This window comes from Pediculus humanus, genomic scaffold, assembly GCF_000006295.1.
Source record: "Pediculus humanus corporis 1103172107383 genomic scaffold, whole genome shotgun sequence".
In the NCBI taxonomy this organism is placed as follows: domain Eukaryota; kingdom Metazoa; phylum Arthropoda; class Insecta; order Psocodea; family Pediculidae; genus Pediculus; species Pediculus humanus.
In genome coordinates this window covers 740,528-763,896 of record NW_002987010.1, presented here as the reverse complement: position 1 = coordinate 763,896, position 23,369 = coordinate 740,528, and the positions used below count along the sequence as shown (strand labels likewise).

At 23.0% G+C, this 23,369-nt stretch overlaps 4 protein-coding genes and 1 non-coding gene across 5 annotated transcripts; 1 reads left to right on the top strand and 4 right to left on the bottom strand.

Annotated features, from left to right (window-relative positions):
- Window positions 1–1,954: 1,954 nt before the first annotated feature.
- On the bottom strand, window positions 1,955–5,990 carry Phum_PHUM033930 (smad, putative; the record flags this gene model as incomplete). The annotated part of the gene is made up of 8 exons (XM_002423011.1): window positions 1,955–2,078; window positions 2,174–2,318; window positions 2,517–2,726; window positions 2,811–2,969; window positions 3,046–3,184; window positions 3,407–3,504; window positions 3,672–3,862; window positions 5,800–5,990. The coding sequence occupies 8 exons, from the start codon at window positions 5,988–5,990 to the stop codon at window positions 1,955–1,957; spliced, it is 1,257 nt and encodes a 418-aa protein (XP_002423056.1).
- A 1,624-nt stretch (window positions 5,991–7,614) lies between these two features.
- Window positions 7,615–10,827, bottom strand: Phum_PHUM033920 (krueppel c2h2-type zinc finger protein, putative; the record flags this gene model as incomplete). The annotated part of the gene is made up of 4 exons (XM_002423010.1): window positions 7,615–8,537; window positions 8,598–9,785; window positions 9,819–10,070; window positions 10,212–10,827. The coding sequence occupies 4 exons, from the start codon at window positions 10,825–10,827 to the stop codon at window positions 7,615–7,617; spliced, it is 2,979 nt and encodes a 992-aa protein (XP_002423055.1).
- Window positions 10,828–11,532: 705 nt separating this feature from the next.
- On the top strand, window positions 11,533–13,870 carry Phum_PHUM033910 (uncharacterized protein; the record flags this gene model as incomplete). Its single annotated transcript, XM_002423009.1, has 9 exons — window positions 11,533–11,709; window positions 11,788–12,048; window positions 12,166–12,295; window positions 12,413–12,785; window positions 12,853–13,034; window positions 13,120–13,298; window positions 13,386–13,578; window positions 13,674–13,734; window positions 13,822–13,870. 9 exons carry the CDS (start codon window positions 11,533–11,535, stop codon window positions 13,868–13,870), a joined length of 1,605 nt encoding a protein of 534 aa, XP_002423054.1.
- A 1,356-nt stretch (window positions 13,871–15,226) lies between these two features.
- On the bottom strand, window positions 15,227–15,766 carry Phum_PHUM033900 (uncharacterized protein; the record flags this gene model as incomplete). The annotated part of the gene is made up of 3 exons (XM_002423008.1): window positions 15,227–15,330; window positions 15,404–15,557; window positions 15,644–15,766. 3 exons carry the CDS (start codon window positions 15,764–15,766, stop codon window positions 15,227–15,229), a joined length of 381 nt encoding a protein of 126 aa, XP_002423053.1.
- Window positions 15,767–20,643: 4,877 nt separating this feature from the next.
- Window positions 20,644–20,725, bottom strand: Phum_PHUM033890. The gene has a single exon (XR_009833505.1). It is a non-coding gene; the product is annotated as a microRNA, putative (microRNA).
- Window positions 20,726–23,369: the final 2,644 nt, after the last annotated feature.

The following is a 23,369-nucleotide window of genomic DNA, read 5'->3' as shown; positions in this document are numbered from 1 at the left end:
CACAAATGTTTACATTCTACAATTTATTTATTTACTCTATGATATTTTCAAAACTAAATAATTTAAAAATTAATTTTAGTTAATTTTATATAAAAATAAAAAAAATAAAAAAATCAGTCGTTGTAAAAACAAAAAAAAATTTCTCGAATAAAACAATTAATAATTTTCTTTTTAATCAGATGTAAAATAAAATAAAAAAAAAAAAATAAAATAAGAAACGTGACGTGTATAATTATAAATTTAAAAAAAAATATATTTAAAGACATAAGAAATAATATTACAATAAAATAACAATAAATCAAACTTAATAAGACGTTTAATTAAAATCAATAAATAATATTGTAGTTAGAAACAAACTACATAACTTATTTATTTAAAAAAAAAAAAAAACAATAATAATGAGTTAATAACTACAAATTATTTATTTAATAATAAAAAAAAAAAAAAAAATGATAATATTAACAAAAAAAACTGGGACAATTTAAATAACTCATTAATTATATAATAATAATAATAAAAATTTTTCATCGAATAATTAATCAATCAATCAATCACCGAATTTTTAATTAAAATAATTTATCCATTAAAATTTAAAACAAATCGTCAACATTTAAATAATAATAATAATAAACCGAGAATAATAATAATAGAACAATTTTCCAATTGTTTACAATTAAAGCATTTAAACGTCAAATTAAAATTTAAAAAAAAATAATAATAATAAAACAATAAATTTTGCTTTTAAATTTTAAATTGAAATAAATTTTTTTTTTTTCATATCAATATAATATTATTATTATTAATTAATTAAAAACGCTTTCTTATTTTTTTTTTAAACATTTAAGCATAACAATTTTAAAAAAAAAATAGTTTATTCCAAACAATATGGCAACATTACTGTAAAAAAAAAAAAGAAAAAAAAATTTCGAAATTTTTTATTTAAATATAAAAAAACATAAATTTTATGAATATACACACTATACTATTTACGTAAATATTTATATATATATATATATATATATATATTTATAATAATTTTATTTTTTTTTATATAAATCACAAAGAGTTTATTATTATTATTATTTTAATAAGACGAAAAAAAAAAAAAAAAAAAAACAGTAACTGCAGGGTATATATATACATTAACTTAAAAAAAGTAACCTGTCGACGTTTAATAATAATAATAAAAAAAAAACTTTTCTTTTGTTAAACATGTGAGCAATTTGATTTTTTTTTTTTTTTTATAAATTAAAAAAAAGAATACACGGCTAGGATTAATATCCTAAGAGTAATAGAGAGAGAGAGAGAGAAAAAAAAAAAAACTAAACAAATCTAAATACCTGTTTTTCTTTTTTTTTTCAAAATAACTTTTTGTGAATTTTTTTTACTACGAATATACTTATTAATAATAAGTCTTAAAATCTAAAAACATTAAAGTATTAAACATTAAATATTTTTACTAATTTCTACAATCAATTTCTTTTTTTGAACAGATTTTAGGCAGTTTTTTTCTTTTTTTTTTTTTAAAATATTAGGATACAATTTCTACCGTGCGTTAGACAGTTTACCTTAACAAATCAAGTCTTTTTTCTTTTTTTTTTCCCCCGTAAAGCTTTTGCGTCCTACCGCTTTCAATAAATAACAAAAAAAATAATAATAATAATAATAAAAATAAAAAATAAAACAAAAAAAAAAAATAATAATAATAAAAAAAAAACAAAAAAAAAAACGTCTTTCATTCTTTAATCGCCATTGAATGTATCAGTTTCAAATGTAATTCAACCTATTTAAAAGGCTTAAATAACCGTATTTAAAATAACACAATAAAATTTCTTTTCTTCCTTTTGGGGTAAAATAAAAAAAAATTATAAATTTTTCGTTAAAAACGGAATTTTTTCTGTTTTGAAACATTTATTATTAATTAACTTTACTGTGACTCTTTTCGCCTTTCAATTTAACTCATTGAACTGCAAGGAAGTCTTGGTGAACCCATTTGAGTTAAAACTCTGTCCAACCACTGTAAAGGACCGTTTAAATGAAGTTCTATCCAACACGGTGTTGAAGTCACGGTTTGCCTCCTGCAGCATGCAGTAAAAAAAAAAAACAATTTTTCTTAAATTGCTGCTGGTATACAGTAATAATAATAATAATGAAACAAGTAAGAAATATTTACCGATATTCCGCACCCCATCCTTTTACGAAACTCATTCGTATCGTGCACATTCTCGTCAATTGATAAACAGCTTCGAAACCTTGAGAAACGCTCTGTGATAACAAAGCGGCAAATTCTTGATTATTGAATATTTTTAAGTTGCAGCCTGTAAAATTAACAATAATAATAATAATAATAATGAAAAAGAACCTTTTTGGTTATCGTACACCGAAAAACAATCAAACAACGGTCGAAATAAATTTACACAAATAAATTTAAATCGTTAAAATTCTCTTTCACAAGAGTTTTTTAAAGTTTTTAATATAATTAAAAATAAAAAATAAAATACCTGGAGGTATTTTACAAACGGTCGCAGGATGCCAACCGTATCTTTGATTGCAATTTGGACTCTGAACAAATATTGAAGAATCGCTCAAACATTCGGCAAAAACTTCACCCCCAATGTAATACAGTCGAACCCCTTTTCCAATATGTCGCCTCGTTTGTTCGACAACCGCATTTCGATTCACGTTTGATAACAAACCTAAACAAAATCTTTCCGAATTACTGGGATCTGAAATTTGAAAAAAAAATAAATAAATAAATAAAAAATTCTTCATTGATAACATTACAAAAAACTTTTTCTTTCTTTCTCTACCTGTAAAACCATCTACTGTAATGGAAGGTTGAGAAGCGTGAAAAGTTTCACCTACTCTCGTGTTTAACTCGTAATAAGAAATTGAACACCAAAATGCAGGTTCACAATATAAAACAGGTTGGGCGTCTATCGGTGGACTTGGCGTTAACCTGGACAAACCTGAAAAAGTTCAAATTCATAAGTATTCCACTCGTTCGTTTTAAAAGTTATTGAAATGACGTAATCAATTATTTACTTATATTGTCGTTGTGATCGGTGTCTTCGCTTATATATCCCGGAGGAGGCGTTTCTGTTGTCGCTGGAGTATCAATGCTAGCTTGAGGACTATGACTTAATTCTGACGGACTCACTGGGTAACCGTGTATGAGGGGAACCTAAATTAACAGTAAAAAAAAAAAAAGTTTGTGTAAATTCGAGTATAAAAAATAAAATAAAAAAAAAATTTTTTCAAAGAAATAAAAGAAATTTGATTATGGGATTTGATTTAATAAAAGTAATCTTATATCTAAAGTTTTTAAGTAAGATTCGCGTACTAAATTGCATATTTTTCACATTAATTGACTCCGAAGCAAAAAAAAAAAAAAACTCGTCTGTACCTCCATATGTGAAGCTGAGGAAGAAAAAGAAATATTTTCGGGTATTGAAGGAGTTAAATCGCCACACTGGATCGTTGTTGGATATAAATTTGACGAATCTTCGGAGGTCAACGAATGTCGAGGAACCAATATGGGTGGTAAAAGATCGTACGAGTGATTTATTCCTTAAATTTAAACAACAAAAAAAATTATTATTATTATTTTTACAAGTTAAACGACCGAAATGAACTATGAGAAAAAAAAGTCTTTTGTTTATGCATACTACCTGTGTTTTCGATTCTCTGATAATGATAAGGATTAACGCAAACCTCTTCCCTTTTTAAACTGAATGCATATTGGCAAGTTTCTAATGCCCTTAATTCGTGATGTGATTGAAGTTCAGGCCAACGCCATAATCTGCAATAAATAACATGTGGCAAACCTTTGCGATGTCCTGGAGGAGCACATACGTCCGAACTAAAAAAAAAAAATAAAAAAAAATAAAAATTCTAATATAACATATTTTAAATAAACAAAATTTTATCACTTGGGAAAATTACAATCATATTCATAACAAATTTAATATTTACATAAGTTAAAAAGAATAAATATGTGTCCGCATACATGCATACATATTTATAGAATTGGGAAAATACATAATTTTTTTTGTAAATAAATAATTACATAAAAAAAAAAAATGTCGTATATGCTTGTAAATATTGAAAAAAAAAAACCTATGAGTACAAAAAGAATAGTATCGAGATATTACCATGATGCATTTTAAATATTTAATAATAAATATTTTTAAAAGAATAATAATAATGATGAAATATAAATTTAGAATATAATTTTACATATGTAAAGCAGAGATAAGTCAAACAAAGATGATTAAATGAATTAGTTTTTATTTTACCTAACAAATTACAATTGATTATGACACGAGTGTTTTCAATCAAAATTATTTAAATAATAATTTTTACATAATGATCGATTGTGTAAATGAATAAATAAAAAAAAAAGTAAACATAAGCATAATTTAAAAAAATTCAATTCAATTTTTGATCAATGGTGAATCATATCTTGTCATAAAAACAAAAAATTTCTCTAAAATTATTTTATTTTAAAAAACATTTGTAATAAACAGGATTATCGAATAAGTACAGAACGAAGGAAAAAAATACATAACTATGTCATCAGGAAATTATTTAAATGTAAGCATAATTTTATGAAAAACCAAAAAAAATTTAATGATCATCTTTATTTGATAAAATTAAATCCTTGAATAAATTGTTTATGAGCAATTTTTTTTTTTTTTTACAACCAAATAATACATAAATTACAGCAATTGATGATGCATGGTCAAATCGAACATTAGTTAAGAGATAAACATATATGTATATATATATGAAAAATATTGTTAAACGAATCACTGATATAACAAAATATACAGATGAATACAAAAAATAAAAAATAAAATGAATTCAATGAAACAATCACAGTGAAATAAAACAAATTGTAAATTAAATTAATAATAATTATTAATAATATGGTTTTTTTTTTTATTAATCAAAATTCAAACATTTGAAAATCATTAATAAAAAAAATGAAATGTCTATGACTGTTTATATATAGTAATAATAATATTGTAAAAATAAGGAAAATATAAAAAATATATTAATAATAATAATAATAATAATAAAAATTTTAATGTTTAATGGCTATAAAAATAAATATTGAAATTAATAATAAACAAAAATAAACGAACGAACTTACAAATGGCAAGCGTAGGCTGCCACTATCGTTAAAATTGAAGGACAATATGAGACGAATTACATGTGCGGATGAAAATGTAGTCCTATTTAATAATTTAATAATAATAATAATAATAATATTACAAAACTATTGTTTAAATAATAATGGATTAGAGTCATTAATAGTTAATTATAAATATTTTAATGGTTATTATTAAAAATAAATAATAAAATTAAATTCGATGTGTAAAGTCTCTCTGAAAAAAAAATTCATAAGTCAAACAGATTTTTCAAATACAAAAAAATAATAATAATAATGGTTGATATAGATGTGAAAATTGAAAGATCACGATTAAGAAAATTTATTAAATTAATTATAATGATAATTAATACGGTTAGAAAAATAATATATGGATTAATTAATTTAACGATTTGCATTTGTTTTTGTATTAAAGAATGAATTGAAAATCTCGTACACAAACAGATACACAAACACACACAATATATATATATATATATAGACTTTTGCCTTTTGCAATCAAAACAATGGGAAAGCCGGTTAATGAATGTAAAATAAAATCCATTTTATTTATTTATTTATTTATTTTTTATAAAGAGATGAAAATAAAATAAAATAAATAATATAAGAAAAATATAATTTACCTGGGTATAGTAACACACTTTGTATTTGGATTTTGTGTTGTGATTGCTTTTTCAAGTTCTTCTAATCCACAACTTTTTTTTAATTTTTTAACAAGACTTTTAACTGCTTTCTCACACCATTTATCATCATTACAATCTCCTTTTTTCCATCCTAATAACCTTTTTACTATTGGTGGTGAAAAAGGCAACATTGAATTCATAATATATATATTTTTTATTAATGGAAATTATTTTATTTCACTTTTACAATGATTCTTTTCATTCGGTTAAAAACACGCAACAAAACAAAAGTTTTCTTAATTATTTATTTATTTAAATAAAATTTCATCATTTTTTTAAAAACTAATGAAAAAATTATTATTATTATTATTATTTTTTAAATAAAGAAACATTGCCGTTTATTAAAACCAATAAAAATCGTAAATGTATCGATTGTAATTTTCACGTAACTTTTTTCTTTTCTTTTTTTTTTTTTTCACTTATTACCACAAAAAAAAAAAAAAAAAAAAAAAAAAGAAAGAAATAAAGAAAAAAAAAAAAGTAATTTTTGTTAAATATCACTCATGGCATTCAAATGTCTACGCCATAATGAATTGTTATTAACATTTTGGCAAAATGGCTAGACAGTATCCTTCCGCAACAAAAAATAGTTCTTTTCTTATTTTACGGTTTTACACTTGACCATGTCCTGACCCATTGTAAAGCATGTAAGTCCCTATTTAATTAAATGCAAAACTAAAACGTCATACCAATTTTTTTTTTTTTTTATACATTTTCATATTTTTTTATTATTATTTGACAATTAGTTTTTGTTTTGGTGACTTTTTATTTTTATTTTATAATATATATATCTATTTTTATATGTATTAGTAGGGTTTGAAAACAATAGCTGTGTGACAATATTTCATTTAAAATGATGTTTTTTTTTTTAAACTATTATCAAAGATGGCGGCTTTAAAAAAAAAAAATTATTTCTTTTATGTTTTTTGGCGGGATTTTTATCCTTTATACTTAATTTTTTTATCATTCAATAATAAAAATAAAATTTTTCAATTTTAAAAAAATTGTACTTGAATCAAATGTAAATATTTAAAATTTAAGATTATAACAACAACTTGCAAACATGTCAAACTTAATAATAATAAATTACTTTTGATTTATTATATTTTGAAAATAATATATTTTTCTCATGTAAAAATAATTTTATTTTGATTAAATTGTATGAATTTATTTAACAATTGTTAAAATTAAACTAAATGATTTTTTTTCCCCCCTAATACATATTTTACTAAGAATTAATTGCCTTGTTTTAATAAATTAAATATTTTTTGTTGTATCTTTCTAAGAATTATCATCAGTATTATTTTATTTAAAAAATAAAAAATAACGGATTTGTCATATTATTAAAATACATATATTTTTTTGATATGATTTTGTATGAACAATCATTATTTCCCAGAACAATTTTTTATTTTGTTAAAGATAGAGGGAAAAAAAAAGATTGAATTGTTTCCCTAATAATAAAAATCAATAATTTATTATTGTTATTTAATTTTAAATTATATATATATATTTATGTACATTTGTGTAAAGTAATATTACATAAAAAAAAATATAAAAAAAAGTGTATAATTTAAAATAAACGATACCTTACATTAAATAACAAACCGCAGATTATTTATAATTTAAATGTGAAATTTTTTTTTATATTTATGCACAGAATGCATTCGAAGAGTATAATTTACTTTACATTACATTTGATATTTATAGATTTTATCTTATTAAAAAATTATTATTATCATCATTCATTTTCTTTCAGATTTCGTTAGTTTGTACGTTTGTATAAAACCCGGGGATTCCCTGAAGCGTACCATCTTCACCTACAGCATTCTGATAATGAAAAGATGGAGATTCTAATTCAATTTGAATTTTTTGCGATCCTTTTTCATCTTTCAAATTAATTATGTGACAATTACTTTTAATTTGATTTTTATCGTTTTGAAACCTTTGGGACGATGGTACGTTGTAACTTAATTTAGATTCCAACATTGTTAATTTCGGACCTTTCGAATAACCTTTTTTTCCTTCGCCGTCTACGGATATGACGGAATTAACGTTGTTGTCCGCATTGATCCCTTGCAATGTCATAGAACTAAAAGGTATGACTTGACCATTTTCGTCGCTTACGAAAGCTGCATTTAATATTTCCCCACTTATCGGAACTCCCGTTTCCCCTTTTAAATCTAATCTTTGATCTCTTAATTCTAAATATTCTTCTTTTAAATTTGTATTACGGTTAAGCGTGATTAATGTGCCTTCTTTTGTTATGTAACTACTATTTTTAGATATAATTAAATTTTCAACTTCTCCGTCATTTTTTTCCATTTTCACCTTCACCGAGTCTTTTGGCACCGAGAAAACGTGACTTTCCGCTATGTAATAATTGAACTTTCCCAGATTATACTGATTATTGTGATACGAAAGATCTTTATCCATGTTTAAAATATGATCCACGTCTTTATTCCCGTGAATATTTTTTGAAAATTCAACGCTGAGATTTTTATCCAGTATGAGAATTTCCTTTTCCGGTACGGTGAATGCAAAATGCGATTCCTTCGACATTGTTTTCTCTTCTTCTAAATTTCCCGACGGCGAATTCCTTAAATTATTCATCACCGAAGGTTCTTCGTTTAATTTTTTATTCACGAAAATAATTTTCGATTCTTCCGTCTCGAAATCTAAATTTGTTTTTTGAATTTTTAATAATGTTTTCTTCACGTTACTTAAATTTGATTTACTGTTACCCTGGAGAATGCGTTTTTTCTTAGGTTTTCCCGTACCGTTTCCTACGACTCTTTTCCTTTCGACTTTTTTGTCATGGTTTTTAACGTGGTAAGCCAATGATGAAGATTGTGTAAAACTTTTACCACATATTTTACATTTGTGAGGACGTTCTCCTGTGTGACGTAAAAGATGAGTTTTCAATGTGTGATTTCTATAGAATGTCATTCCGCAAGTCTCGCAAGCAAATGGCCTTTCATCTGTATGCTTTCTCATGTGAGTCAACATTGAATCTTTTTTTGCATACGTTTGATGGCAAATTGTGCACTCAAAGGGTTTCACACCCAAATGTACAAATTTGTGAATTCTCAAATTGCTTTTCGTTGAATAAATTTTCCCGCAAACGTCACATATTACAGCATTTTCAGCATCTAATGTTGGCTTTACTGCTGGTTTTCGCGGTTTTTTCACTAGTGGATCTTTTTTATGTCCTTTTTCGTGGTTATTCAAACCCCCGTGAGTTGTAAAAGTTTTACCGCAAATGGGACAAATAAATGTTTTTTCTGAAAAATGAGTATATCTGTGATTTTTTAAAATGTAATTTCTATCAAATTTCATTGGACATAAATCACATTGAAAAGGTCTCTCTCCAGAATGCTTTCTAAAATGTACTTTTAAACTATCTTTTTTATGAAATGCTTTATTACAAACTGTACAAACAAAATTTCTCGCACCTGTATGAGTTCTCTTGTGAATTTTTAAATTAGCACTCGTTGTATATGATTTGTTACAAATATCGCAATGGTAATTTTTTTCTCCAGTATGAACGGGAGAATGATCTTTCAATGCTTTTGAACTTTTAAATTGTTTGCCACAAATCAAACAAATAAATTCTCTTTTTATTCTTAACTTTTTTTCACCTTTATTTTCATTTTTTTTTATTTTTGATCTGGTTATCCCGTGTTTTATTTTTTTATGCAAATACAATGCTTTGTACGAATCAAATTGAACCAAAGATTCATTTTCATTCGAGCAAAATGCACATTGATAAATTTTATTACCATGAAATTTTTGAGTGCTATTATTTGAAATATTTTCTTTTGTAATATTTTCATTTTCTTTCATTACATCAACATTTAAACAGGAATGATTACTTTGAATGTGTGACACCAACAATTCTAATGACAAAAATTTTTTATTACATTCTAAACAATTGAAATTATTATTATCTAAATGACTCCCCAAATGTAATATTCCTAAACTTTTTTTATCAAATACTTTTTCACAAATACTGCATTTAAATAAAACTTTATTTGCAGTTTTGATTTCTTTAAGAGATACTTTGTGTAATTTTGCCAATTTTCTACATTTTGATAGTTTACACGATGTTATAAGATCAACATCGGATTCATCTGAAGTTGAGCAAGAATCAAAAATTACTTCCTTAAAACTATTATTTTCACTTAATTGATCACCACCTTCATTAGACACTAATAAATTAGAGTTATTAATTTGAGGATCAGTAGAATTCTTAAAATCATACTTGTTATTGATATTTGATTCTAAAATATTATTTTTTTTATAATATGTTTTATCATTTTTATTTTGTAGTGGCAAAAAATCACAATCACTGTCATCACTCAAAAAATGTCTTGAAGTATTTGCCAACAGGTCACTGGTATCAATACCGATTGAATTTTTGATTGGTTTTTTAACAATTGTTCTGACATTTAAATCAATACAATCAGTTGCTACATTTTTTTGAATTATTATCGGTTTTCTATCTATTCTATAATAATCAAAATGACTATCTAAATCACAAGTGTCAATACCGATTGTTTTAACTTTTACTTGAATTTTAATTTTTTTCGCCTGAGAATCTAAATACTTGTCAAAATCATCTGTATCTGTAGATATATTACAATGTTTTACAGAGCATTTTTGACAAGGATTTTTGCAAGTAACACAAGTACCCTTGCACTGGAAGCACAAATTTTTACACATAGAACAGTCTGCTGAATTTGATGATGTATTGTCACTTAAACTCCAAAGTTTATTTTCAAATAATATTTTTCTTGTTTTATTATCTACATTATTGGCAAAACTACTTTCTTTAAGTACTTTTTCAGAAGACAGCATAACACCACTGTGTACTATCAGAGGATTTCCTACAATATCAGTTATCAACTGTCTGTTTATTATTTCTGTATTATCATTACTAAAACATTTTTCTTTTTTGACTGACATTTTGTTTGCTTGAAACAAAAACCTAAAAATACAAAAAAAAAATTATTTTATTAAAATTATTATAGGCATACTTCATATACTGCACTGTTTAAATATAAAAATAAATAATATCTAAAAATTTTACTCATTTTACATACTTAAAGTAATGCAATTAGTATTCAAATTGTAATAATATTTAAAAATACTAAATTTAAAAAAAGTAATAAAAAAAAACAAAATTAAATTTCTAAAAATGAATTGTAAATAGCATAAAAAATTTTTTAAATAATTATATTTTAAAACTTAATGAGAAAATGTAAATTAAGTAACTGACATTCGCCATTTTGAAACGCTAAAATTCCAAGTAAACGTGGGAACAGAGTCAATCTGATGAATGAAAACTTTCGTGGCAGCAATAAAATATTGTTTACACGAGGATTTTATTATTTATAAGTGGTAAAATACAAACAGAACCATGGATATTGGAGATATTTTAGCTTTTAAAGTAAAATTAAATGCAATATAAATAAAACAAGATTTATTTGCTTACTTATATTGAAAAAAATTTAAAAAAAAAAAATTAGTACTTTATATTATAATCAACAACAAAATTGAATATATATTTAATATGATTTTTTTTAGCCAATTAATACTCCCAAAAGACCTCAAGGAGAAGATTCAGATGAAGAAGATGATGATTACAATAGACAAAGAAAGCTTCGCAAAATGGCTAAGGCTAGAGCCGTTGAAATTGAAAGAGCTGAAAAAGTTCGGCGAATGAAAGAAGAGTTGGAAAAAAAAATGTTGGCTGAATCAAATGAAGATGCAAGCAATGGTGGAGTTATTACCAATGAAGAAAGAGAAAAAATTCAGCAATTGGTGGATGAAATGGTTATGACAGAGGTAATTTCATTATTATTATAATAACATCAATTTAACTATTAAACCTTTTAAATTTCTAATTATTAAGAATCGTTTTAGGATAGTGTGTTAGATGATACAGCATTAAAAAAACTTACATTGCTTTTTGAAAAAAGGACCTTAAAAAATCAAGAAATGAGAATAAAATTTCCAGATAATCCTGAAAAATTTATGGAATCTGAGGTTGAACTTCACGAAGCTATTCAAGAACTTCATGTCGTAGCTACAGTTCCTGATTTATATCCAGTTTTGGTTCAAGTTAATGCAATCAATAGTCTTTTGGAACTTTTATCACATGAAAATACTGATATAGCAGTAGCAGTAGTTGATCTATTACAAGTAATATTTTTTAAAATAATCACAATTATGATTTCAAATTTTGAATTCTAAAAAAAATATTTAATTTAGGAAATAACGGATGTTGACATTCTCCACGAGAGTAAAGAAGGAGCTGATTCCCTTATTGATGCACTTCTAAATCAACAAGTTTGTGCTTTATTAGTTCAAAACTTGGAAAGATTAGATGAATCGGTCAAAGAAGAGGCTGAAGGAGTTCACAATACTTTAGGTTATTACACTAATTTGTATTAATACCCACAAAATTTAAAATAATTGACCTGATTTAATTGATAAAAATTCAAAAATTATTTTCAAATTAAAAAAAAAATTCCTTATTTATTTCCAGCTATTTTTGAAAATTTAACAGAATTTAGGCCTCAAATTTGTGCCAATGCTGCAAAACAAGGTCTGTTCTCTTGGTTACTAAAACGACTAAGGGTTAAGCTTCCTTTTGATGCAAACAAACTTTATGCATCAGAAATTTTATCAATTCTATTACAAAACACTCCAGAAAATCGAGAATTAATAGGAGAACTAGATGGTATTGATGTGATTTTACAACAGCTTGCTTATTATAAAAGACATGATCCTGCTTCAACGGAGGAACAGGAAATGATGGAAAATTTATTTAATTGTTTATGTTCATGTTTAATGTTTCATCCAAACAAAGACAAATTCCTTAAGGGAGAAGGTTTACAATTAATGAATTTAATGCTTAGGTATGACAAAAAAAATTTTATTAATTTTTAATTAATTTGTAAATTAATTTTTTAAAATTCTTTTTAGGGAAAAAAAATTATCAAGAAATGGATCATTAAAAGTTTTAGATCATGCCATGTCTGGTCCAGAGGGAAAAGACAATTGTAATAAATTTGTTGATATATTAGGCCTCAGAACAATATTCCCTTTGTTTATGAAAACTCCGAAAAAAAACAGGAAGAAAGTTATCACAGTTGAAGAGCATGAAGGTGATGAATTAAAGCTTTTTTATTTATTAAAAATTTTTTGTACAATTTAAAAAGAAAATTTCACTAATTTTTTTTTGTTTTACAGAACATGTTTTGTCAATTGTATGCAGTATGATGAAAAATTGTAAAGGATCACAAAGACAAAGATTACTTAGTAAATTTACTGAAAACGATCATGAAAAAGTCGATAGACTTTTAGAACTTCATTTTAAATATTTAGAAAAAGTCGAAGAAGTTGACATGGAAATAGAAGAAAATTTAAGAGTGAGTTTAATTTTATATTCAAAATAAGTTTGACTTTAAATATTTTAGTCATGTATAAGAAAATAAATTAATTTTAAATATTATCAGATTGACAAAGAAGAATTAGACGAAGAAGAAGTTTATTTAAAAAGATTAGAAGGTGGATTATTTACCTTACAGTTAATAGATTATATTTTATTAGAAGTATGTTCTAGCGGTCCCTCGAGTATCAAACAAAGAGTAGTACAAATAATAAATCTCAGGGGTGGATCCTTAAAAGCAATCAGACACATTATGAGAGGTAATTATTTTTTTGAATTATTTTATTACATTTGAAGAAAACAAATGTAACTGACAAAAATTTGTAATTTTATTTTATTTTTTTAGAATATGCAGGAAATTTGGGAGAAAGTGGAAACGATGAAGCGAAACAAAAAGAAGAACAGTATATTTTACAGTTGGTCGATAAATTTTAAAATTTGAATTTTTTTTTTTTTTTTTTCAATTTTAAAAGAAAGTTTTTTGCATTTAATAATCTAATTAGCGTGTTGTCTCTGTTGTGTACTCGACTCTCTTTTATTGATATTTTTTAATTGAATTGGGTTATCCCAATAAAATTTTTATAAAAAATAATCAAAAAATAAAACATTAAAAAAAAAAAAGAAATTTTGTTAATAGTCACTTATATTTTTACATATTTTGCAACAGTCTTGAATTTAAAATTAAAAATACTGTTTTTTATTTATTATTTAATTTTATAAAAAAAAAAAAAAACAAATAATTATTGCTAGTTAAAAACAAAAATTATAAAGTTGCTTAATTAATATGTAAAAAGTGATGGCAAAAAAAAATTCATTGTTAGTTAAAACTAGTAAAAAAAAAAAAATTAATACTGATTAATTTTTAAAACACAAAAATAAGTTTAAGAGAGCATAATTTTTAAATACAATTTTTCAAAGAACTTAAAGCAGAAAATACATAATCGAAAGCTTACATTTAATTTAAAGCCAAATAAAATACCATGTAATAATTTAAAATTGAACTTCACCTTGTAATACATTTTTTTTTTGTATATTTAATAATACTAAGTAAATGAACACAATAAAAACAATATTGAGCAAATTATGTTAAAAATGGAATGTACGATAAGTAAAAAAAAAAACATTAAAAATATATATTACAAAGAAATTATTAAAAATAATATCAATTTAATACTGATCAAGATAGAAGTTATTTAAAATAATTTCAACAACATAAGTTCATGAATTAAGTTTTTATTTAAAAAAAAAAACCTCGGTTTAACATTGAAAATCGAAAAAAAAAAATTTTATAACTTATACCTTGACGACTAGATACATTAAAATAATGTACACCTTTTGTGCGTTTTATATATATGAATAAATAATACCAATAAAAAAAAATTTGTTAATTTTAAAAGTAAAGTATTTGCTCAATTAAATAATGCTAAATTTAAATTTGTAAAATTTTCTTATCAAAAAAATACGAGTATTATTATTATTACCCCATTTTTTTTTTAAAAATTGTAATCAGTCGTAATTTCAATAGAAAAATTTAAATATTTCAAAAAAAATCAATTAAAAAAAAAATTTCAAACTAATACTACTTTTTTTAAATTAAAATGTATCAAAAATATTCAAACATTTGAATGAGTAAAATTTATTATAGTTTTGCAGGTTCACCATTTTGGGCTTAAAAAATTTCATTTAATTCTAACACTTTGTAATATAAGCAGTAAAAAAGTAAAATTTCTTATATAAAAATATTTTTAAATCACTTTATCGAAGCATATAAATTTTACATATAAAGCATAATTCATTTAAACTTTTGAAGCATATCACACAAGCAAATACATTACAATAGCTTTCATTGCTTTTAATAAAAACACAATTAATATAAATATAAAAATAAACTTAATTCAATAGTGAAGCTTAAACATCTTGCATTATTTTTATTTTGACCGGTTGCGGCTTATATTGACCTCCTTTACCATCTTCTGCCGGCATAAGAGGTGTCGGATCTTCTTTACCCAATGCTGGATTAAAAAAAAATTTTTATTTAAATATGTTTTGATTAAAAAATTATTTTTGTGATTGAGAGATGCTTACAATATACTATAACATTACTGGTACTGTAATTGGCTCTGCAAGCATTGTAAAGTGGACATTTACTCCAAAAACAACAAACTACAGCTAAAACTGTAAGCACAAGGCAAGAACATATAACTAAAATAGCTGTGACCATTATTATCCAATCATTGGACTGAAAATTAAAAATATAAATATAATAATTAAAATTATCAGCGGGGGGAAAAAAAAAAAAATTTTATTATGTATTTTATTAAGTACCGGAGCCATCGACACTAATGTTGGCTCACAACAGTTTCCATCATGACAACACATTGTGTGTGTCACAGGATCAAAATCTCTTGGACAAGTATATTCCATGGGCTGTTGAATATATTCTGCCATTTCATGAAAATTTTTTGATGACTGAAGTGTGTAATTTTCACATTTTGTACGAATTTGAACTGTAAAAATGCACATGGTATAAAAAATTACACTGGCAACTTCAACATTACTTAATTAATTCATTATTAATTTTTTTTTTTTTTTTTTTTTACAAACCTGATAAATTAACGAAAAGTAAAAACAGTAATATATACGAATACATTGTTTAAAAAAAATTAAATTTTTTCTTTAAGAATAGGATTAAACTTTATCTGTCAGATATTTACTTATTAAACATATTAATCATTTTTAACTGAATTTTTTTTTTTTTTTGTTTTTGAATTAAAAGTGATTGGAAACTGAACATCTGTAGAGAAAAAAATAAAAAAAATTCTTAATAATTAACATAGAAAGCTGATTTTAATTTGATTACATAATATTAAACTTACAACACTAAATCAAAATGAAATAATAATCGAAAGTGTATTAAATAACTTGCTGGTACCATTTTATAAAGTAAATCATAACTGGAAATTGTTGCTGCCACGACTTTTTCGTTATAAAATTTCAAAATGGATAACTATGACATTTTTTAAGTTAAAATTTTTCTTATTATTTACATTATTTTAATACTTACACGAGTCCATTTTATTATTAATATGTTGTATATTAATTATAAAAAGTTTATTCATGTTTAAATATTTATACGAGTGAAAATAACTTTAAAAAGTGGTGTAAAAATCGGTTGAAAATTTTTTTCATAAGATAACAATACAATCACACATGTTGCAAAAATCTAAAATCAGTAATTTCAAAAGAAAATTTAATATAAAAATAAAAAAATAATTTATAAAATATCATTCGGATAAATTTTCAGTGATTATTTATTTAATTAAACAAAAAAAAAAAAAAACAAAACTCTTATAAAGATTTTTAAACATTAAAATGTAATTTTAATTTTTACACTAGTGCAATATAAAAAAAAAAATTTTTTTATTTTATTTATTTTTTTGAATGATCTAAATATAAAAAAAAAAGGCTTAAAAATTTTTTAGAAAAAAAAAAAAAAGAGGAAACATTAAAAAAAAAATTTTTTTAAATTATTATTATTATTATTTTTTTTTACTCTTATAATTAACGAGGGGATTTTAAATGTACAAAAAAAAAAAAAAAAAAAAAAAAAACGTTATTTTTGAAATTAACTTCGCACAACTTGAGAGCTCAAAGGTAAGATTGTTATTTTTTTTTCAACTAATTAATTTTTTTTTAAAAAAAGAATAAAACAGAATCAGAGCGTATTATTTTTTAGACCGTAAGTCCCCATAAATTGTATATAAACTAAATATAATAGTCATCATCAAAGGCTATTATTTTGTGTTATGGTTCTTTGATTTTAAAATAATCAACTATAATATTTTCATTTTTTTTTTTTTTTTTTTAATAATTAGCATATAATTATTAATTTCTAAAATTATGTTTTCCTTTAAAACTTGTTTTGTTGTTTACCTAAAACAACATAAAATAACACACATTGGTTTTTTTTTTTTTTTTTTTAATACCATTCATGAGTCATTTATCATGGAAAAAAAACTCAATGTCGATTACAACTAACAAAACATTTTTGGATATAATTTTTTTTTATTATAATAATAATAATTATTATTAATATTATAATTAATTAAATGATGTTTTTTCACAATTGTGTTACAAATTTTTTGTTTTAAACCGTTAAAATTAACCGTATTATTATTATTATTATTATTTTATTCAAGTACATGTCGTTGGTATTCCACAATTAAAAAAAAAAAAAAAAAAAGTGGCACAAGAATTACGTTTAATAATAAAATTAATATGGCAAATAATGACTCGGTTGATTTTTTAAGATAAAAAAAAAATCAGGTTTACTCTTTACGTACCTTTTTTTTTGTTGTTGTTGTTAATTAAGTTAGTTGAGGCCAAGTGAACATCTTCAACAATTTTGTTTTTTTTTTTTTTATGCACCTTTGCTCAAATGATTTAAAAACATCATTTCGTGATTGTATCCGGGCCATCATTGCAGACGAATAAAAAAAAAAAAAAAAACGGTCATTTGGTGGACTCTGTAATTGTATTTTTTTTTTTTAACTTTTCGAAGGACAAACTAATTTTTGATTCAAAGGTTGTGTGAGTGAAAGTCTTAATGTTTTATTATTATTATTATTATTTTGGATTGAAAGAATATTCCTAAAAAAAATTAAGATTTTTTGTTTTATTACGACATATTAATAAAATATTTATTAAATTTAACATAATTTATCTCATTTAATACCACTAAAAATTATAAATTTTAATTTGCGGTTAGAAAATTTGCCAAAAATCATATTTAACAGAGTGTTGTTGTTGTTTGTTATTACGCGTACGACAACAACAACAACAACTACAACAACATGTTATTTATATAAGGTTTATAATTTTAATAATTAAAACAATATTATTATTTTTAAATAATTGAATACGTACGCCCGCACGTGTTTGTTTATATAAATATTATAATTTATTAATTAAATCTCGAATTATTATTATTATTATTATTATTATTTGATTCGTATTATTATTATCGTAATATAATTAAATTCAAAATTCAAAAAAAAAGATTTCACAGAATTTCATAGGAGAAAATCTTTTATTTTATTTTTTTAAAATTTTTTATTATTATTTTATTAATTTTCAGTCAAAATTTTCACGCGAAATTTTTACATAAAAAAAAAAAATTACCTAAAATAATAATAATAATAATAATTTTTTTTGTAAACAAACAAAAAAGCAAAAACGTTATTATTATTATTTTTATGATTAATTACAAACGATTTTAAATTTTTCTTTCCATCTTTTTTTTCATATATTTTTTTTTTGTTTAAACAAAAATGACAAAATTTTATTTATTAAATAAATAAAATAAAATTATTTTTATAAAGAATTTTAAAAAAAAAAAAAAAAAAGGAAAATTTAATAAATAATAATAATAATAATAATAATAATAATAATAACACACGAACGTTATTTTTTTTTTGTATTTGACAGTATACAATTGTATTATTAAACAACGTTTTATATTATTATTATTATTTTTTTCTTCTTCCCAAAGTTAATTTTTCATTTTATATTCACGACAGTTTACAGAATAATAATAATAATAATAATAATAATAATAATAATAATAATAATAATAATAATAATAATAATAATAATAATAATAATAATAATAATAATAATAATAATAATAATAATAATAATAATAATAATAATAAATTATATTCGAAATAAAAAAAATATATAAATATATACTCACGATTTTTGTTGTTGATGTTGTTCTTAAATATTAAAAGTGGGGTAGAAGGTAATAAAATAAGGTGCGTGTGAGTGTGCGTGTGTGCGTGTGTGTGTGGTCAAAAAAACAAATTATTATGATAAATTTTAATGATGACAAATGGAAAATGTATCGTTAAAAAAATAAAAAAAATTAAAAAGTAAACGTTTTGAAAAAAAGTGTTAAAATGACGACGGTCAAAAAATTTTTTTTTTTTTTTTTTACATAAATTTTAAACGAGTAATTTTTTTTTTAGAAAGGGTAATAAAAAAAAGGAAGGGGAAGAGAGAAAGGTAATGAAAAAAAAAAGGAAAAAATCGATTTTTAATGCAAAATTTCAATTTTGTACACGAGGTTTTTTTTTTCTTATTCCTAGTGGACAATTGTAAAAAATTTTTAGGTTCATTACATGTATCTTCTCAAAAAAAAAAAAATTTTTTTTTCTTTTTTTTATTGCTCAGTCACGAAAAAATGATAAAAAAAAAAAATTCTTTTTTTTTTTCTCGTAAATCATTGAATCGAAACATCATTTTCATGGTTGTTATATTTAACTTCACGGTTTTAAAAAAAGTTTTGTTACTTTTTTTTTTTTTTCTGTATTCTTCTCGGTTTGTTGTTGGGGAAATTTTATTTTTTTAAAATAAATCAGTAATCTTATTTTTTATTCATTTAAAATAAAAATCTTCTTATTCTTCGTTTCTTTTTTTTGAAAAATAAAATTTTTAAATTTAATTTCCTAGAAAAAAAGGAAATAATAATAATAATAAATCGTGTGAGAAATTTATTAAATTTTAATTAAACTTACCTTGAAATAATTTTTTTTTTTTCCCTGATTGTTTATAAACTATAGACTTACATTTTCACCTGTTATAGTTTACTATATAGTATAGTTTATAGTTCTCTTCTATATATTTTTCCATCCTTTCACGATATTCGAAAAAATTAAATTTTTTTTTTTTTTTTGTATCAGCCATTAAAAGAAAATTACGTTAAATTTTATAAAAATATAACTACTTAAGAGCTTATAAAGTTTACAATTTTATTTTTAATCGTATTTTTTTTTGTCATTTTTTTAAAACAAAACTTTTAAAGTAATTATTTAAAAATAAATAAATAAATTTTTGAACGGATCTCTTCCGGAAATTTAACGAATTACAGGAGAAAAAAAAAAAAAAAATTTTCCACCGAAAAAAAATTTAAAAAAAAATTTTTTTTAATGATAATTTAATGGTCGTGATTATATTTACTCGTTAAATGCATTCTTTTATTATTATTTTTATTATTATTATTATTTTAAAAAAAAGTGCAGAAAGATCATTAGTTGTAAAGATGGATTATGTAAAACAAGTTGGTATGACCGATCAAAAAAAAAAAAAAAAAAATTTTTTTTTGTAATTATTAACATTCTTTTTTTTTTGAAATGCAAATTACGAATATTATGAAAGTATATGTTGCCTTATTGATCGAGTACCTTTCTTTCTTAAGATACTAAAAAAAAAAAAAAAAATTTTTTTGTTGTTGTTGTTTGTCGTTGTTGTTTGTGTGGCACGTATTAAGTTACTGAAGATGGCACCAAAGACCCACGGTCCTCAAATTCAGCCGTGAATTCTTTCAGTGCCATTGTCAGGAACTTTTTCTTTCTTTCTTCCTCAATAGAAAAAAAAAAAATTATTTCCGGTCCTGAAATTTAAAAAATTTTATTATTATTATTATTATTATTATTTGCAAATTCTTTTTTAAATGATGCTGATAATGATAATAATATATTTATTATTATCAATGTAAACAAAAAAAAAGGTGGTGATAAGTATGTTGTTTATAGTTCTGTTGTCGTTGTTGTTGTTGTCGTTGTTGTCGTTGTTGTTGTTGTTGTTGTTGTTGTTGTTGTTGTCGTTGTTGTCGTTGTTGTTGTTGTTGTTGTTGTCGTTGTTGCTGTTGTTGTTGTTGTTGCTGATGCTTCCGTAGAGGGTTTAAAATTAAGAAAAATGATTATCGTGCAAATTAAATTAACATTTATTTTAATTTAAAAAAAAAAATTTCTTAAATAATGATGGCGTTATTTTGAAAAAATAATAATAATAATGGAAGCTTAATTTCGTAGGGAAAATTTTTTTTTTTTTTAAAAGTCAATGACCGAAAATTATGGTAATGTTTAAAAAGATAGTTTATGAAATGTTTTTTTTTTTTTTTTTTTTTTTTTTTTTTAAGTTAAATGAGTACAGGTATAAATGATATACCTGACATTTAATAATTGTATGAATATGTGTGTGTGTGTGTAAATGTTGAGAATCTCACGAAAATTTCATATAAATGAGTTTATAAATAATATAATAAAGTTGGTAGGTAAAAAACTTTCTCCACGTAAAAAAAAAAAAAAGGATCCGACTAATTTTTCTTCTTCTTCTCCTTAATCTTCTTCCACTTTTTTTTTTTTTTTTTTTCATTCGGGAATTGAATTTTAAATTGTTAAAAAAAAATAATTTTTTTTTTTTTTTCTCTACACAATTTTAAATCAATCAAAAGAAATTTTTTTTTTTTACGAAAAGATAAAAGATGAATGAAAAGAAATTTAAAATGGGATGAAAATGCCGACGTCGTCATCGGCGTCGGTGGCGGCGGAAATGGCGGCGGGTGGTGGTGGTGGGGAATAAAAAGATTCCAGGCCCTAACCCTAAATTTATTTTTAAAGCCTGGGTTTTAAAGCATTAAATTAGCTTTAAAGTTATTTTTTTCCTCCAGAGTAAAAACAAAAAAAAAAAAAAAAAGCAGAAGAAAATCTGTAAAAAAAAAAAAAAAATTAGATTTCAAAATCAATTCAATATATTTTTTTTTTTTTATTAATTTTATTTTTCGAGTGGATTTTTTTTTTTTTATTTGAAAAAAAAAAAAAATGAAGTTTTCATTTTGTTTTTTTAAGGTATAACCACGTGAAATATTACAATAATAATAATAATAATAATAATAATTAATCCATGTAAACTTATTTAAATTTTTTTTTTTTTTTTTTTTTTTGTAAAGAGAAGAGACGAAAAATTAATTTTCCGTTTTTTGTTTGTTTATAAATTTTTGTCGATTGATTTTTTTTTTTTTTTTTCATGCTTTAATTTCGATATTAAAAGGGATTCCCCCCTTTCCCTCACTCTGTCTCTCTCTTTTTTAACTCTCGATATAAAAATTTAAAAACAAAACGTGGAAAAAGCGTTTAAAATTAAAAAAAATTTTTTTTTGTTTAGCTACAATATAAAACATATTTGAAAGGTAAAAAAAAAAAAAGAAACCAAATGACTGGTAATTTAGGTTTGTGAAATTTCTCATGAGACAGAATAGGAAAAAAAACAAAAAAACCTTGAAATGAAAAAAAAAAAAAACGGGTATGAGTATAGTCCGCTTTTGCCCCAAGTTCTCGTGCCTAAAATTACCCGTCCGTGTCAATGTGAATCTCCATTTTTTTTTTTTTTTTTTTTTTTATTCAAGAGTAGTCTTCTTTCTAAGCAATAATTAGATTCCGCACAATTTTAAAAACCTTCCATGCCTGGTTTTGTCTTATATATAAGATTATCAAAGTAGGAAAAAAAACGTACGGTATAATAATTTAAAAAAAAAAGATGGTAACTCCCGCGCATCATGTACACAAAAAAAAAAAAAAGGTACCGAAAGTGTTACCGGCAAATGCGGCACCTGTACACAGGTGGATTTTCATAGATAAAAAAAAAATTATCTTTAAAATATAATTTTCTTTTTATTATTATTATTATTTTTTTTCTTCTTTAAAAAAAACTATTTAAATTTTCTAGTGTTAGTTAATCTCGTACGTAGATAAACAAAATTTCTTACCTCTCTCTCTCTCTCTCTCTCTTTGTCATCATGTTAAATGACCTTTTCAACTTTTAAACTTGTAAAAATTTTTTTTTTTATTTTTACTATCCCTTATTTTTCCTTTTGTAAAAAAAAAAAAATTCGGTTTAATTTAAAAAAATAAAATAATTAAAAGTTATGAAAAAAAAAACGAAAAAAATAGTCAGTCAGATAAGTTTTTATTATTATTATTATTATTATTATTATTATTTTTGGTCGGATGGTAATTACAGTGGAGTGGTAATGAACGATGGAAGAATTTTTTGAACCGTGGTATATATATGTACTCTATTAATTTGTGCTTTGCTGTTAAAACCATATCATTCCCTTTATTGTTTATAAAAAAAAAAAAAAATTCCTTTTTTTCTTTTCTCTCACGCATGCACCTGTACGAACCTACGTTTACGCTAATACGATTCTACA